Raw genomic sequence first — 15681 nt, 5'->3', positions numbered from 1 at the left:
TAGTGTATGAGTGTGTGTGTGGATGTTTCCCAGAGATGGGTTGTGGCTGGAAGGGCATCCGCTGTGTAAAAACTTGCTGGATAAATTGGCGGTTCATTCCGCTGTGGCGACCCCAGATTAATAAAGGGACTAAGCTGACAAGAAAATGAATGAATGAAAATTATCCATATGATATATCAAAACTGTATTCATTTTTGTTTGTTTGTTTGTTTTTCTGATTGACTATCATTTGTTTTTACCAAATTTCTACGTCGAATTCCATTGTAGCAAAACCATGGTTATTTTGTGTTTACCGTAGTTCAGCCTTTTTATTTTCTTCTACTTCTTCTACTTCTTCTTATCTTTGGCTTGCTAATTTTTATAAAGGCAAAGTTTTCGTCCAGTTTTTGGGTCAGTTAATATAAACTTGAAGCTGATTCATAATTTATTTTATAAGTCAACCAAAATCGACTTTAGTCCTTCTAAAACGTGCAAACTTCATGAGTCCAAAATTATTTTAATGTTATGTTGCCCTCTAGTGGAATGAACAGATAAGCTCAATATCATCTCAAATTTTACTGCCATTCCATAATATTTCATAACTTTATTAGTGCCTAGTGCTGACTGAATCTAAAACCAGCTTAAAACTGTTTTTTTATTTTATTTTTAAAGACATTAATATATGTTGCATAAATACTCTTTTTATGGTTTTACTGTAGGCTACCTGCAGTACAGTTTTAGGCATTTTCCGATAGGAGGAGTTAAACTAGTTTATATGATCTCATTACATTTAAATGGACCTGGACATTTAAATGAACACAAGCAGGTGCGTTTTATTCATCGGGAGCTCTCAAGAAAAGCTGAAAATCAATTACAACATTGTTTTATTTCATTTAGTCAAGAGGTTTGTTGGTTAAACTATACTGAAGTTGCTTACTGGTTGTAACATTTGGAGACGCGTGTCTCTCTCATTTTTACGCACCGTCCGCAGAACAGCGATGTCTCATGTAATGGCGAGAACAGAATAAACCCAAAGCTTCTTTCTCTATTTCTTTGGATTTCAATCTCTGGAATTATCAGCACATACGAAAGGACAACATGACAACAAAGGAGAAGAAGGTAAAATACAAACGTCCTATTGCTAAAGTATTTTATTAGTCTGAATTTTGTTTTTTAAGGGGTAGTTCACCCAAAAATAAAATTCTGTTCAATTTACTCACATTTGAATTGTTCCAAATCAGTTTGTGTTTATTTGTTCTGTTGAGCACAAAATAATAATTTTTGAAGAACTTTGGAAACCTGTAATAGTTGACTAGTATTTTAGCATTAGTACTTTACACTATAAAACCCAATAAGTTAAAGTAACTCAAACCATTTGGGGAAACCGATTGCAACAAACCATTTAAGTTCAAAAACTAATCCAAATAAGTACTGTGAACTTAATCCATTAAAGTAAACGAAGCAATCTGAGCACAGAATATCTCAATAAATGAAGAGAACTCAAATTAACTGAGTGCTGTAAAACACAATACATTAAGGCAACTCAAACCATTTGAGGAAACCGATTGCTAACCATTTGAGCTAAAAAAAAATCTATATGAGTACTGTGAATTTACTTCGTTTAAGTTGAAGTAATTAGGTATTTAAATAATACATTTTTCCTCAACATTTTTGAGGGAAATTTTTTAGGGGTGAACTATCCCTTCAAATAAACAAGTTGCAAGTTTCTCTGTAAAGTTAATTTAGCTTTCTTTTTATTGGCATTTCAATGAACACTTAGTCATTTATGTGAAATACATTTGATTTGAGCAGCATAATAAAGTATTTGCATCACCTCTTATGGTGTAATTGGGGATTTAATGCTAATTAGAAATACATTTTAACTATGTATTGTATTGGTCTTATCAGGGTCATTCATACACTTTGGTTTTAATGGTGACATCTGCAGCGATTGGGGGAACATTACAATATGGATACAACCTGGCCATAATGAATGCACCGACTATTGTAAGTGATATCATAATATATTGTAGATGTTTCATTGTGTGTGTGTGTGTGTGTGTGTGTGTGTGTGTGTGTGTGTGTGTGTGTGTGTGTGTGTGTGTGTGTGTGTGTGTGCACGTGTGCGTGTGCATGTGTGTGTGTGTGTGTGTGTGTGTGTGTGAGTGTTTATATGTACCTTTTGATCCATCACATTGTGGTCCCCAAGAGTTTGCAATATCAATAAACTTTGACCTTGTGTGGACTTTTTTTTTGTTTAGTTTAGTAAGTGTGTTAAGTACCTGTTTTTTGTTATGTGTTCCCTCCTGCAGTTTATTCAAAACTTTGTGAATGAGACATTTCAGGAGCGATGGGGAATACAATTGGGGGTTTATGAAGTCACACTCATATGGACCTTTATAGTCTCCATTTTTTCATTGGGGGGCCTTACTGGGGCCCTAATAGCAGGTCCAATGTCTGTACGTTTAGGGAGGTACGGTCACTTTTGTCAGCTTTTTAATAATATACAATGTTCACAAAACCTCAATGCTTCATGCTAATAATAATTCACCTTCTGTGTTCTTGTTTCCAAGGAAGAAGACTTTGCTGCTTAACAATGTCTTTCTGTTATCAAGTTCACTGCTTGCACTGCTGAGCCGAACAGCAAAGTCATTTGAGATGATTGTTATATCAAGATATTTAGTTGGAATAAATGCAGGTATTGTGTTTATATGTATTTCGCCCATAATAGCATCATAAATGAGCCCCAAATATTTTCAGACTGAGATATTGATAATGTTTCTTCCTCTTTCTGTTCAGGGATCAGTATGAATGTACAGCCTATGTATTTTGGTGAAAGTGCACCAAAGCACTTACGAGGAGCCGTGTCTCTATCCTCTGCTGTATTCACTTCATTTGGACTGGTTTTAGGACAGGTGGTCAGTTTGAGGTACGAATTATGTATATATTTGATGCAGTTCTGTTGGCTCATAAGAGATACTCTTCCTGCGATTTTAAGTTTGTTTTGTTTAATAGTACTTTGTTAGCTACATTCAGAGTGTTATTTGTATTACTACACTGACAATTTCCTGTAGAATCTATGGTAACTTACTGGCAGCAGTTTGCCAGTAACTTACTGTATTATACTGCATTTTTTTACAGCACCATTTATCTTGCTGTATATGTATTTACAGTATTGTATTTACTGTATTTCCTGTAAAAATATGCAATTATTTTTTTCACAATACAACTGTAAAACACAGTGACATACTGTGTAACTGTTCTACAGCAAAATTTGGTTCAAATTACAGTTAAATATTGTGTAATTTACAAAACTGATCATTGGTAGTATACTTTTTAAACACAAAAATTAGTCGAATTAGTATGTACATCTATGAAATATACTTGAGTAAACTTATACTGAATGAAAGTATAAGTGTACGATAACTGGCGAATGCATGTGTTCAGTCTTTTGATGTCTTTATACGAACAAATATTTTAAAGTATTATTGGCTTGCTTTCGTTTTTACTCTTTAGACCGAGTAGCTTAATTAATCTATTTTAAAGAAGAGCTACAGTAACTAGTAACAAATTATCAGTATACCTATAAGTTCACTTATACCTACAGAAGAGAAACGTACACTCACCGGCCACTTTATTAGGTACACCTGTCCAGCTGCTCCTTGATGCAAATTTCTAATCAGCCAATTACATGGCAGACACACAATGCATTTAGGCATGTAGACAGGGTCAAGACAATCTGCTGCAGTTCAAACCAAGAATCAGAATGGGGAGGAAAGGTGATTTAAGTGACTTTGAACGTGGCATGGTTGTTAGTGCCAGAGGGGCTGGTCTGAGTATTTCAGAAACTGCTGATCTACTAGGAGTTTTAGGCACAACAATTTCTAGGGTTTACTGAAAAAGAGCAAATACCCAGTGAGCGGCTGTTCATTGGGCGCAAATGCCTTGTTGATGTCAGAGGAGAAGGGCCAGACTGGTTCGAGCTTATAGAAAGGCAACAGTAACTCAAATAACCACTCGTTACAACCGAGGTATGCAGAAGAGCATCTCTGAACGCAAAACATCCAACCTTGAAGCAGATGGGCTATAGCAGCAGAAGACCACACCGGGTGCCACTCTTGTCAGCTAAAAACAGGAAACCAAGGCTACAGTTGTCATAGGCTCACCAAAATTGTACAATAGAAGATTGGAAAAACGTTTCCTGGTCTGATCAGCCTCAATTTCTGCTGCGACATTTGGATGGTAGGGTCAGATGGTAGGTAAAAATTCCAGTACCTTGTTGAATCTATGCCACGAAGGATTAAATCAGATCTGAAGGCAAATAGGGGTCCAACCTGGTACTATTAAGGTGTACCTAATAAAGTGGCCGGTGAGTGTAGATGTAAACTAGTTGTTTACGCATAGGTTACTAGTTAACTAGTGAGACATTTTTAGTGCTTGGTGTTGGAAGTAATATACTTACAAATGTACTACATTGATTTTAGAATACTTGCTACATTAGCAAACTCACTATTGCTGTGATTACATACTTATACTACAATATAGAAAAATAATTACTAGATCTATAATAAAGCCTAGGCCAAAAAAATATTTGACAACGCGGTTATTGAAGGACACCCAGATTCCTTTAAATTTTATAAACACATTAGAATCATTTAGAATGTAGTTTTTAGTGGTTGTAAAATGATTATCTATTCCAGAGAGAATGTGATTTGGGAGACAGGTAGGAACTTTAATTTTGTATACAGAAGAACACACAACTTTATCATGATTTTAAAATGTGTGTACGTTTCAGAGAGTTGTTGGGTAGTGAGCCATATTGGCAGTACTTATTGGCAAGTAATGCCATCCCAGGCTTCATCCAGCTCCTCACCTTGCCCTGGTTCCCAGAGAGTCCCCGTTACCTCCTTTTTGACTGTAAAGACAAGGAGGCCTGTCTTTCAGGTATTTTTATTTATTTATTTTTTTTGTGTTCAATAGACGTCCAAACATAGACGTTTTGCTAAAACAAAGCTAAATTTAGACATTGCTAATAGACACCTAACAGTAGTCCAAAAATAGACTAGTCATCATACAGGCTAGCATGTGAAGTCTGTCTGATCTGTTTGATGGATTGTACATTTTTGTTCTCTTGTTAGATGTCTTAAATTTTTGTCTAAATTAAATCTCTTTTAAAATTGAAATACACTTTTTACCTGACTATGTATAAAGCACAATAAAAAATGGGGGTTAAAGACGAGAAGTCCCAATTTGGTGTATGTAGTAAATTACTTTTACAAAAGTGATTTTAAATGCAATGAAAACATGAAATGTTAATAAATAACTACTATGAAAGTAACTGTCTGGGTGAAATAATTAATAATAATAATAATATTAATAATAATAATAATAATTATATATATATATATATATATATATATATATATATATATATATATATATATATATATATATATATATATATATATATATATATATATATATTGTGATCTCTTTCTTTTAAACTGAGTGGTTTGAAGGAAAATATAGCTAAATCTAAAGATTTATAAAGATAGTTCAGCCAAAAATGAAACTTTCTTCACAATTTACTCATGCTTAAGTAGTTCTAAACTTGAATGAATTTCTTTCTTCAGTGAAAATATTGAGCAAAAAAACGCCATTGACATCCATAGTGATAACAAAAATACTATGGAAGTCATTGGCTACTTTTTTCAAATATTCTTCAATAGACCTTCCTTTGTGTTCAACAGAAGAAATAAAACTCCAGCAGGTTTTGGAACAAGTGGGAAAGTTTCACTTTTGGTTGAAAAATCCCCTTAAAATGACAATTAATATGTATTTTGGGACCATACTGTGGTCTTTAAACAGTCTTTCAGTTCAATATGTCATTCTTGCTATACTTTTTTGTATACTAACTATTGTTACATTGGCTGACATTTAAGAGTCTTCTTAAAATGATTAGATTTATGGTATAATGGTATAGTCATGAATGTTTTGGTGTTCGAAAAGTCCTTTTGTCTTTGACCAATGTACTTTACCCACTTCTGGTCTAAGTTTGCAATGCAGTAAAAGCGAGTCCTTCAATTGAGCAGCAAAAAGCAGTACAACTAAGAAACTAATAAAGATTATGAGTCATGAGAAATCTGTGACAACATTTATTTATCTCATTCTGCTATTTTCAAAATGTCTTTCATAGCACTGAAGCGTCTGCGAGGCTGTGAGGTGCGAAGAGAAGAGCTGGATGAGCTTCTGCAGGAACAGAATGAAATCAAAAGCGATCGTGCCAAGCAGCCGTGGGATCTGTTGACTGACCGCAGCGTCCGCTGGCAGCTGATCTCGGTGGCCGTCTTGAGCAGTGCCATGCAGCTGTGCGGTAATGATTCGGTGAGACCCTGCATTTGTCCAGTCCTGTGCTGTCCTGTGTTGGAAATTTAATCTCCGGTGCTTTGCTTCATGAGCTGTATATTAACCAAAGAAAGAACACCCAGCAGTTCACAAGAATAAATGCTGATGTTGCTGGCTTTACGTTAATATTTGCTGGAATGCTATTGAGATATTTTAAACTTTCAGTTCATCAAAGAATCCTAACAATAATGTTACAATACAATACAATATATTTTTTACAAAGCACATTTAAAAGCAACCAAAGTTGACAAAAGTGCTGTACATAGGAGTACTAAAGGCAGAGAAAAAAGTTCAGTACTGTGTAATGCTTTGAAATTAGCTTGAAATGTCTCATGGATCAAATTTAAAGTCAAATAGGTTTGTAAATGAGTCAAAAAAACTTTCTCAAGGATCTTTAAAATAAAAGGAAGATTAGAAATAGGCCGAAAATGTGACAGAAGAGGCTGGATCGAGGTTTGGTTATTTGAGATATTGTGTCACTACATCACATTTAAGTCAGTTAGGGAAGGAGCCAGTAGACTAATTTATTTGTTCATAACCAATAGCAGGCCAGGACCAATTGTATTCATAATATGTTTAAAGAAAAAAGGTGGGATCATATCCAGAGGACAGATGGAATGTTTCATGCTTTCTACATAATGAGATTTTATATAATAATAATAATAATCAGCACAATTGTTACTGCTGTTTCAATATTTCTAAATGTTTTTTGAGCAACAAATCAGCATATCAGAATTATATCAAGAGAATCATGTGACTGATGATCATCATATTTCGGTCAACTTCTGTAGTGGTAAACGGGTTTTAAAAAGCAAGAAAAATGTCTGCAAAGGAGGACAAAATATTGTGATTAATGGTCAGGTGAGTGAAGGATGTCAATTTGTTGTCATTCTCTCAGTTGGTGTAAACCAGAGATCACCAAACTTGTTCCGGGAGGGCCGGTGTCCTGCAGGTTTTAGCTCCAACCCTAATCAAACACACCTGAACAAGCTAATTAAGGTCTTAGGTGTACTTGAAATACCCAAGCAGTTGTGTTTAGGCAAGTTGGAGCTAAACGCTGCAGGACACCGGCCCTCCAAGAACAAGATTGGTGACCCCTGGTGTAAACTGTAATAAGGAGTTTCTGTATATTATTTTTTTAACTAAAACAATTGAGTTTCATTATTAAATTATGTGTAATATATTAGTATTATTAGTAGTATATGATTATATGATCATATTTAAATGATTTATGAGTAACTGAAGGTGTCATTGCAGGCTGTGAAATATTTGGTGGTTGAGAGAGCTCAAATGCACTGCAAGTTAAGAAAACACATGAAGAAAAACAAATTGAGAAAACATCATCAATTTAGATTCGCACATAAATTCTCACAACACATGCAAATACAGAAACACACTGCAAATAGTGCAGACCATGATAGGAATATGTCTGGGGACCACACAAGTGATGAACCCAGCTGCTTCCTGTTCAGAGTCAGTGTTGTCTGGTGATCTGAGAAGTGAGTTAATTTGCCAGATTATTAAGGATAAAAATGTTTAATGTACAGTTTCAGAATTTGCATGTGTGAAACATATTAAACATTTAACAACTGAAGTACTAAACACAACTGCCACTGTCCTCATATAGCTGGTTAAAAGTTGACAAAACAGACAAAAACAGCAGGTTTATAGAGAATTGTATCTCCCTCGTCTATCTGTCATCCAGCCCACCAAAACATATCATTCAGATGAAAACAGAATCTTAGAAAAAATTTTCCACTGAGAAACTAAAACAGCAAATGATTGACTTGCCTTGCACAAAGCTTTGGTAAATCTTTCTTGTACCCAAAACTTCTTACATAACTCGAAACGCCTCAGAAGGATTTCAGCCATTAACCCTGATGTGTTTTGATTTGTTTGTTTTTTTGCAAACTCATCATTTCAAAAAACTCTGAACCCCTTTTTTCTTTCATATTCCTCAGATCTACTTCTATGCATCATATGTCTTCCAAGAAGCGGGTATATCTGCAGGACAGATCCAATATGTGACCATCGGCACCGGGATGTGTGAATTTACTGCTTGCATCCTGTGTGTGAGTCTTACGTTCTTCTGTTATCAATTATGTAACCATCCCAGATTAACACAGCCAGTCTTTTAACCCACTTGTACAGTGTCAGCCTTGTTTAGCCAAGCTTTCTACATTTAGATGTCTATTAGACATCTACTAAACTCTAAATTGTTTGCTGGGTACTAATATGCAAGCTAAACTTTACTAAAGAAAACACACCAAGTGCATATTTGTTAAATATTGTATTAATTGACACTTTAGTTTAAGCTAAATGTAACTCACTCTATGAGAAAGAATATTATTTAAAAGTGTAACTTGATCAACATGAACTCATCACCTATGAATGTATTATGCCATGACTTTACTTGGAGGGGCACATTGTCATTTACTCATTCCTAACTTATAAGATGTTGTGTTAAACTGTTCATTATAAACACTTTTCTATTGTTTTTCTATGTAAACATGCACTCGCCTGTCAAACGTGATTGGTATGTTAAACACAGGAGTTGTTAAGAATCAGTTAATAAAAATGTGCCCCTTCAAGTAAAGTCATATGATACAATAACTGGTTCATGTGGGTCAATGTAGGTGCACTTTTAACTTACTCAACACCAAGGTGTTAATTAATACATTAATTAACAATTCTAAAAACAAGCCATTAAGGTATAGGTTCATTATAACTTATCATTAATTCATTATAATGAACATTTAATTTACATATTAATGAATTAATGATCCCTAATGAACATTGTAATTGTACTGTTTTTGTAAAGTGCTACCAAAATAGTTACTGTTTGGAATAACGTGGCTACACTTGAATGTTAAATCTGTGTGTGTGTGTGTGTTCAGAACCTGTTAATAGAAAGGCTGGGTAGGAAGCTGATGTTGATGGGCGGTTATGTTCTGATGACAGGATGGGCTGTAGTCTTCACTGTGGCTCTTTCACTCGAGGTGTGTATTATCAAAGTCCCTTTAAGGCAAGTAATTTCACTCTGCGGCCATCTTTGAAATGCCTCTTGGGCAGTATGCTCAGGCATTCTGTCTGAATTGGGAAACATTAAATTCTACAAAAATGTTTGCCAAGCTCACGATTACATTACATATTTGCAATCACCAGTAAAATTAAACAACAATTATCTCATAAGTTTTGCTTCTAAATATAAAAACTAAATTGCAAATGTGCACTCAAAAGGAATGAGATCACGACTCCAACCTCATTTATGGCCGTGTTACACATCATCCTCTGATAAATCCTTCATCTGATCGCGTTCTTCTGAAGTAATCCACAACTTGGTCTTGATGGTAAATTTCCTCCAGAAATGACAGCGACTATTTGTTTACAAGTCTGTGGGGCGTTTGAGTAGCTGCTGTCATGTGATGTGCATTTGACAAGAGGGAATGCACCTCGCGTTCTATTCAAACAAATTACAAAACCAAAAAAACAGTGCCTTTGTTGACCACCAAACTGTCGATAAAGCACACGTCTGTTTCGAGCTTTTTCCCCTGAAAAACATCAGACAATACAGCGATCGCTGATTCACCATATTGACCATTACACTATTTCCATTCAAAACTTTACGAGTGACATGTCTTGTGTATTCTGTAGTATTTTGTATTACTCACTGTTGCTTGAACCCGTTTTTCTTTACCTGCCAGAACATGGCATGTGGAAGGTTATGTAAAAGTGTGCATGTTCAGACACTATAATCTGCATTTGTACAGTGTGCCCTCTAGGTAATGTCTAACCTGAAAGTGGACACTTAATGTCCAACTTTAGTCCTCTTGAATGTGGGACTGAACAGACGTCATTTTCAGTTAACTGATGACTGGCTACTTTGGATATAAGTTATGCTGTCATTCAGCAGATATTTTAATGTTTGTGAAAGAAGTCTCTCATGAGCACAACGGCTGTATTTATTCAATAAAAATACAGCAGATATGTTTTATTTTGAAGTATTATTACATCTTTTCTTTGTTTTTAATCACAATTTAAATAGAAAATATACCGTTATAAAATTTGAAAAAAAGATCATGTCAAACAGTACACAATGTAATAATATACTGCTCTTGAAGAAATTTAAGAGATAACCTCAAGTCAATGGATTTGGAATGTGTTTTGTGTAAAAATTTGTGTTTTTTCCCATAAATGATTGATAATTCACCTTTCAAATTTCTGATAAAAAATAAAGTAAATACTTGCAAAAATTTATCAACAATTAATCAGTTATAATAAATATGATTTCAGACCTTAAATATTGAGTGATAAATAAGTATATTGTATATACATGTATATATACACTCACCAGCCACTTTACTAGGTACACCTTACTAGTTCCGGGGTGGACCCCCTTTGGCCTTTAGAACTGCCTTAATCCTTCGTGGCATAGATTAAACAAGGTACTGGAAATATTCCTCAGAGATTGTGGTCCATTTTGACATGATAGCATCACGCAGTTGCTGCAGATTTATCTCCCGTTCCTCCACATCCCAATTGTACGCTATTGGATTGATATCTGGTGACAGTTGAGGCCATTTGAGGACAGTGAACTCATTGTCATGTTCAAGAAACCAATCTGAGATGATTTGCGCTTTATGACATGGCGCGTTATACTGCTGGAATTAGCAATCAAAAGATGGGTACACTGTGGTGATAAAGGGATGGACATGGTCAGCAACAATACTCAAATTCTGACCCTACCATCCCAATGCCACAGCAGAAATCGAGACTCATCAGACCAGACAATGTTTTTTCAATCTTCTATTGTCCAATTTTGGTGAGCCTGTGTGAATTGTAGCCTCAGTTTCATGTAAATATGAAAATATTTTGAATTGGCCTATTGTCATTTTTCTGCAAATAAATTAGCTTCTCTCATAATTTTCAGTATACAATAGCTGTACATATGTTTATACAACATTATAACATTACCAAGGTACTTTCAGTGTCATATAATCCTTCAAGAATCAACATAATATGCTGATTTGGTACTCAAGAAGATTTTTTTTCATAATTTTTAGTGATGAAAGCAGACGTTGACCGTTTAATTAAAACTTTTTTAAAATAAGAGAAAAGTGTTGATTTGAGGTTTTATTTTTATAAAAAAAAATTCTACAACAATTTTTAAGCTTTTACTTCAGTCAGTTTAAAAAATAAAATAAAAACAATAAAGAAGGATAAATGTCATGATAAAACAAACACCTGTTATATTTCATTTTTGCTTCCTCTTCCCAATAGAATATTGTTACCTGGATGCCTTACCTGAGCATGACCTGCATCTTCACTTACATTCTCAGCTTTGGCATGGGTCCAGGTAAATCACAAAATCCTGACATACAGTATGATGTTAATCTAACTAGTACCACAGTGTCATGTCACACTATGCTTTGCCAGAATTGTCAACAATGTGCTTATTTTCTTCATATGGTAGCTGGGGTGTCTGTAATCCTTCCGACTGAGATTTTTAACCAGACAGCACGACCTGCGGCCTGCATGACGGCTGGATTTCTAATGTGGCTAAACCTCTTCATCATCGGCATGATCTTCCCTTTCCTTGTGGTGAGCGCGCTACAAAACCAGATATACTTATTTTAGCTACATTTTCAAAAGTACAGTAAGTGAACAAAACCTGTCAGTAAATAAAAATAAAACTTGACAGACTGACCTTTTAGATTATAAATCGCTATGTTACACACTACATGTAAAGTAATATTTTTTAAAAAAGCATAATATGAAGACTTTAACATCTAATTATAAAGTAAACTATTGATGCTTAATGGATTTTTGGATATTTTATTTTCTTCTACTGAATCTTCTCTGCTTTTGTTTTTGCAGAGTGGTTTAGGACAGTACTGCTTTGTGCCGTTTGGCACTGTATGCCTCGTGACTGCTACATATATTCACATGGTTCTACCCGAAACCAAGGGAAAGACCCTACCCATGATCACTAAAGAGTTTTACAAGCTCAACTACCGTGGACACAGGAAAATGGATTTAGAAGCTTCAAAAGCTCAATATAAACTTGGGGAAATCCTTCACTCCACTGCCTTATAGACTGCTAAATATTCTCAACAATAAATATATATTTTAGTACAATCATTTTAAACCTTTAACTTCCACTTAAAAAATAAAACTTTGACCAATTTTTAGGTTAAACTATGGTAATCCTGACAGCACCCTAAGCAAATTTAGGGTTTTGTGTTTTAATCACAACCCATGGACAAAAGGTCAACCAGACGGTTATGATGCCACTGGGTTAAACATTTGACGCCTTATAGTTTGTTGTTTTTGTTCAATGCGCCACCTGATGGATGTTCTGTGAACACATTTATTTGAATTCCAAGGAGACTTTTACGGCATACCATGGCTATGTCGTGGCAGAAAATGCGGTGAGCCGTGGTAAAAAAGCATTTTTAATGGAAACATCTATATGCCGAGTTTATACTGCTCAATTTTCAAAGTAGTCATGTCGCAGATGTTTTCACACTGCATGACTATCTGGGGTAGCATTCCGCCACTGCTGCGTTTACACTACAAGATGGATCGGCGACAGGGGATTTCACACTGCATGACTTTAGGAGAATCGCCAACAACGCTGTCTTAGTCCACAAACTACGTCTCACAACCAAACACAAGCGAGAAGTCATATGTAAAAAAAAATGGGAGGTCATGTAGTATTTCTTTTGTTATTAACCACATCATAAGAAGCCTTCACTGAGGTAGAAAATGTACTTATTTTGCTAACCTTGCTTTTAAAAAGAATTAGCAATTTCTCTCAAAAAGACACAGGTGCTGCTGCCAAATTTTCACTAGTTTTTTCTTGATTTCTTGGGTCCAGAAAGACTGAAAATCAGCTGTCTTCTCTTTTAACTTCACCCCCAACCTCCCACTGGCCTGTAGATACCCATACTAGAGGATGCTGCTCTCTCATTGGCTGTAGTTTATCGCTGATGCTATTTCCAATTAAAAAGACATTTCACACAGCATGATTTTATATCGCAGTCAGTTCCAGATATTTAGCACACAAAATATCTGACGGGTGGCAGCGACTTATCGGTGATTCTCTCAGATCGCATCTTTGATAGTTTACGTTGTGTGAACAAACACTGATTTGCGTGTGATTCCAGGCGTTTGTCGGCAATTTCTCAAAGTCTATCAGTGAGTCAAAATCATGCAGTCTAAACTCGGCATTAATTGGTCTTCATCCCACTGTTTACATCTTTACTGTGTCTGCAAAGACTGTACAATAGGGCCTATAAGATCCACAATAGACTTTCTGGATGGACACATTATTGTTTTGCTCTGTCACTCTCTAATGCTCCACCATTTCAAAATAACATTATGAACACAGCGATTAAACTGTACTATCAAATTTTAAATAGGGCTACCTTAGCAGAGCTTTGTGTTTTGGAACAAAATTATACAAGGACCGATCATTCCACTACACTCTCAGAAATAGAGGTATGTGATCTTTTTAAAAGGTACAAATTTGTACCTAAAGGGCCCTACTAATACCTCAAGAGTACATGTTAGTACCTAAAAAGAACAAAAGTGTTCCTCTTAGAATTTGTAGGTACTATAAGCCTTTTAGGTACCAGTATGGACCCTTTAGGTACAAATGTGTACCTTTTGAAAAGGTACCACCCCAGTGACAGCTCACGCACCTTTATTTCTGAGAGTGCAGATGTCTAACAAATAGATGTTTGCCATTGCCGGCTTTTAAAAACTGTTATGGACAGAGATCTTTCTTTTTTGTATTCACGAAAGCCTGGAATGAGATCTAACAACATCTATAAACAATACCAACGCAGAAGCTGTTTAAAAAAAAATCCCATACTCGTCATCTGATGATCAACTATCCCTGTAGCCACTGAGATAGTAGCCTGTTTCTCTTTATTTAGTGTGTTTGGTGATTGTTTATACTGTTCTCATGTGTTGATGGATGAGATGGTAAGGGTGTCTGTATGTTTTTATGTTCTGAGTCAGGCCCGATTACTATTTAATCTTTTCCTGTTTAAAAAATATAAATAAATAGTATGTGAACAAAATGAGCCAAGTATGAATTCACAGAATTTCAAAAACTATAGCAAAATGACATACTTCTTCTGCTGATATTCTGAAGGGTGCATTTGATGGGGGCCATGGGGCCAATTGGTAGTGAACCAACACAACGGACACTGGCAGGTCACATGATATTGACAACAATCCAAATTACATCCAAAATTCATTAACGGATAATACCGATGTTTAAGCTATTGTATATTGAAAAAATTCTAATTGTAGTGATTTCCACTGTATGTGAATTTGGACAAACCTTGTCCTCCTGTTGTGCTCTTTTTGACTTGTAGATTAAATATTATTTTCTGCATAGGTAGACCAGTTTGCTTTGCACATTTAATTCATCCATTAATCATGCATTACTTTTATTCTTACCATGGTGTAGATCTCACACTCAAATGATCTTTGCTTTTTGTTCAAATCACTTATATGAAATGAGCTGAAATGTCCCAATTTTTGAGTTTTTTTTTGGGACAATTTTTTGTAACCCAGGCTCATTCTGATTACATACCCCTATATACATTTCTGGAGAGAGCAAAATACGCCCCTGGAGGTAAATCTTTTTGCCGTTTTCTTTGCAAACCCAACAGTGGGCGCTGTGTATGCTTTTCAGATCTCAAATTTCTCTCAAATTTCTCTGCTTAATTTGTAAATTGCGTGGTCCCGGAACAGGTCGAGGTAATAGATCCGGCATGTTAACAGAGGAAGGAGAGGTGTTGCAGATGAAAGTGAAAAGCGGTGGCGGGGGATTTGTCTTGTGGACGATAGTGAAGAGTGGGGGGGTGTCACGGACTAATGTGAACAGCTGGGGTGGGGGGGGTATCGTGGACAAAATTGTTTAGATTTGGGGTGTCGTCAAAGAAAGTGAAGAGCAGGGAGGGGGAGTGTTCGTGTGAGGAGGGGGATCGGCAAAATGAGTTGCTGGGATTAAGATTCGGCTTGCTCCGGCACAAATTATGCCCTGTCTAAACTCAACCAATAGTGTTTTAAAAAGCAATCCAGAAAGAAGCCCCTAATTTTTACCATGTTTTCAAATTTTACCACATTCTCACCCTGTAATTTACTTGTTTATTTTATTTTTTATTCATTCATTATTTAAAAAAAATTTCTTTTCAGCCTAGTTCCTTTATTAATCTGTGGTCGCCACAGCGTAATGAACTGCCAACTTATCCCTTAGCCCTTCCAGCTGCAACCCAT

At 35.6% G+C, this 15681-nt stretch overlaps 1 protein-coding gene across 5 annotated transcripts; it reads left to right on the top strand.

The window, feature by feature from the left end:
- Positions 1–846: 846 nt before the first annotated feature.
- On the top strand, positions 847–14800 carry slc2a11a (solute carrier family 2 member 11a). 5 transcript variants are annotated; one of them, XR_015493969.1, is made up of 14 exons: positions 847–883; positions 971–1098; positions 1888–1986; positions 2292–2452; positions 2553–2677; positions 2779–2908; positions 4775–4923; positions 6176–6363; positions 8346–8456; positions 9282–9383; positions 11665–11740; positions 11858–11985; positions 12262–13907; positions 14039–14800. XR_015493969.1 is itself a non-coding variant. In XM_087257741.1 (13 exons), the coding sequence occupies exons 2-13, from the start codon at positions 1078–1080 to the stop codon at positions 12478–12480; spliced, it is 1509 nt and encodes a 502-aa protein (XP_087113867.1). In that variant the 5' UTR covers positions 847–883; positions 971–1077; the 3' UTR covers positions 12481–14800. The 5 variants fall into 5 exon arrangements, 3 of the variants coding, with proteins under 3 accessions (XP_087113867.1, XP_087113868.1, XP_087113866.1); XR_015493968.1 differs by having other exon boundaries at positions 847–1098; XM_087257741.1 differs by having other exon boundaries at positions 12262–14800.
- The last annotated feature ends 881 nt before the right edge of the window (positions 14801–15681 follow it).

Source organism: Danio rerio, chromosome 6 (assembly GCF_052040795.2).
Source record: "Danio rerio strain M-AB ecotype USA chromosome 6, GRCz13ab, whole genome shotgun sequence".
NCBI classification, from domain to species: domain Eukaryota; kingdom Metazoa; phylum Chordata; class Actinopteri; order Cypriniformes; family Danionidae; genus Danio; species Danio rerio.
This window is presented reverse-complemented; position numbering and strand designations above follow the sequence as displayed.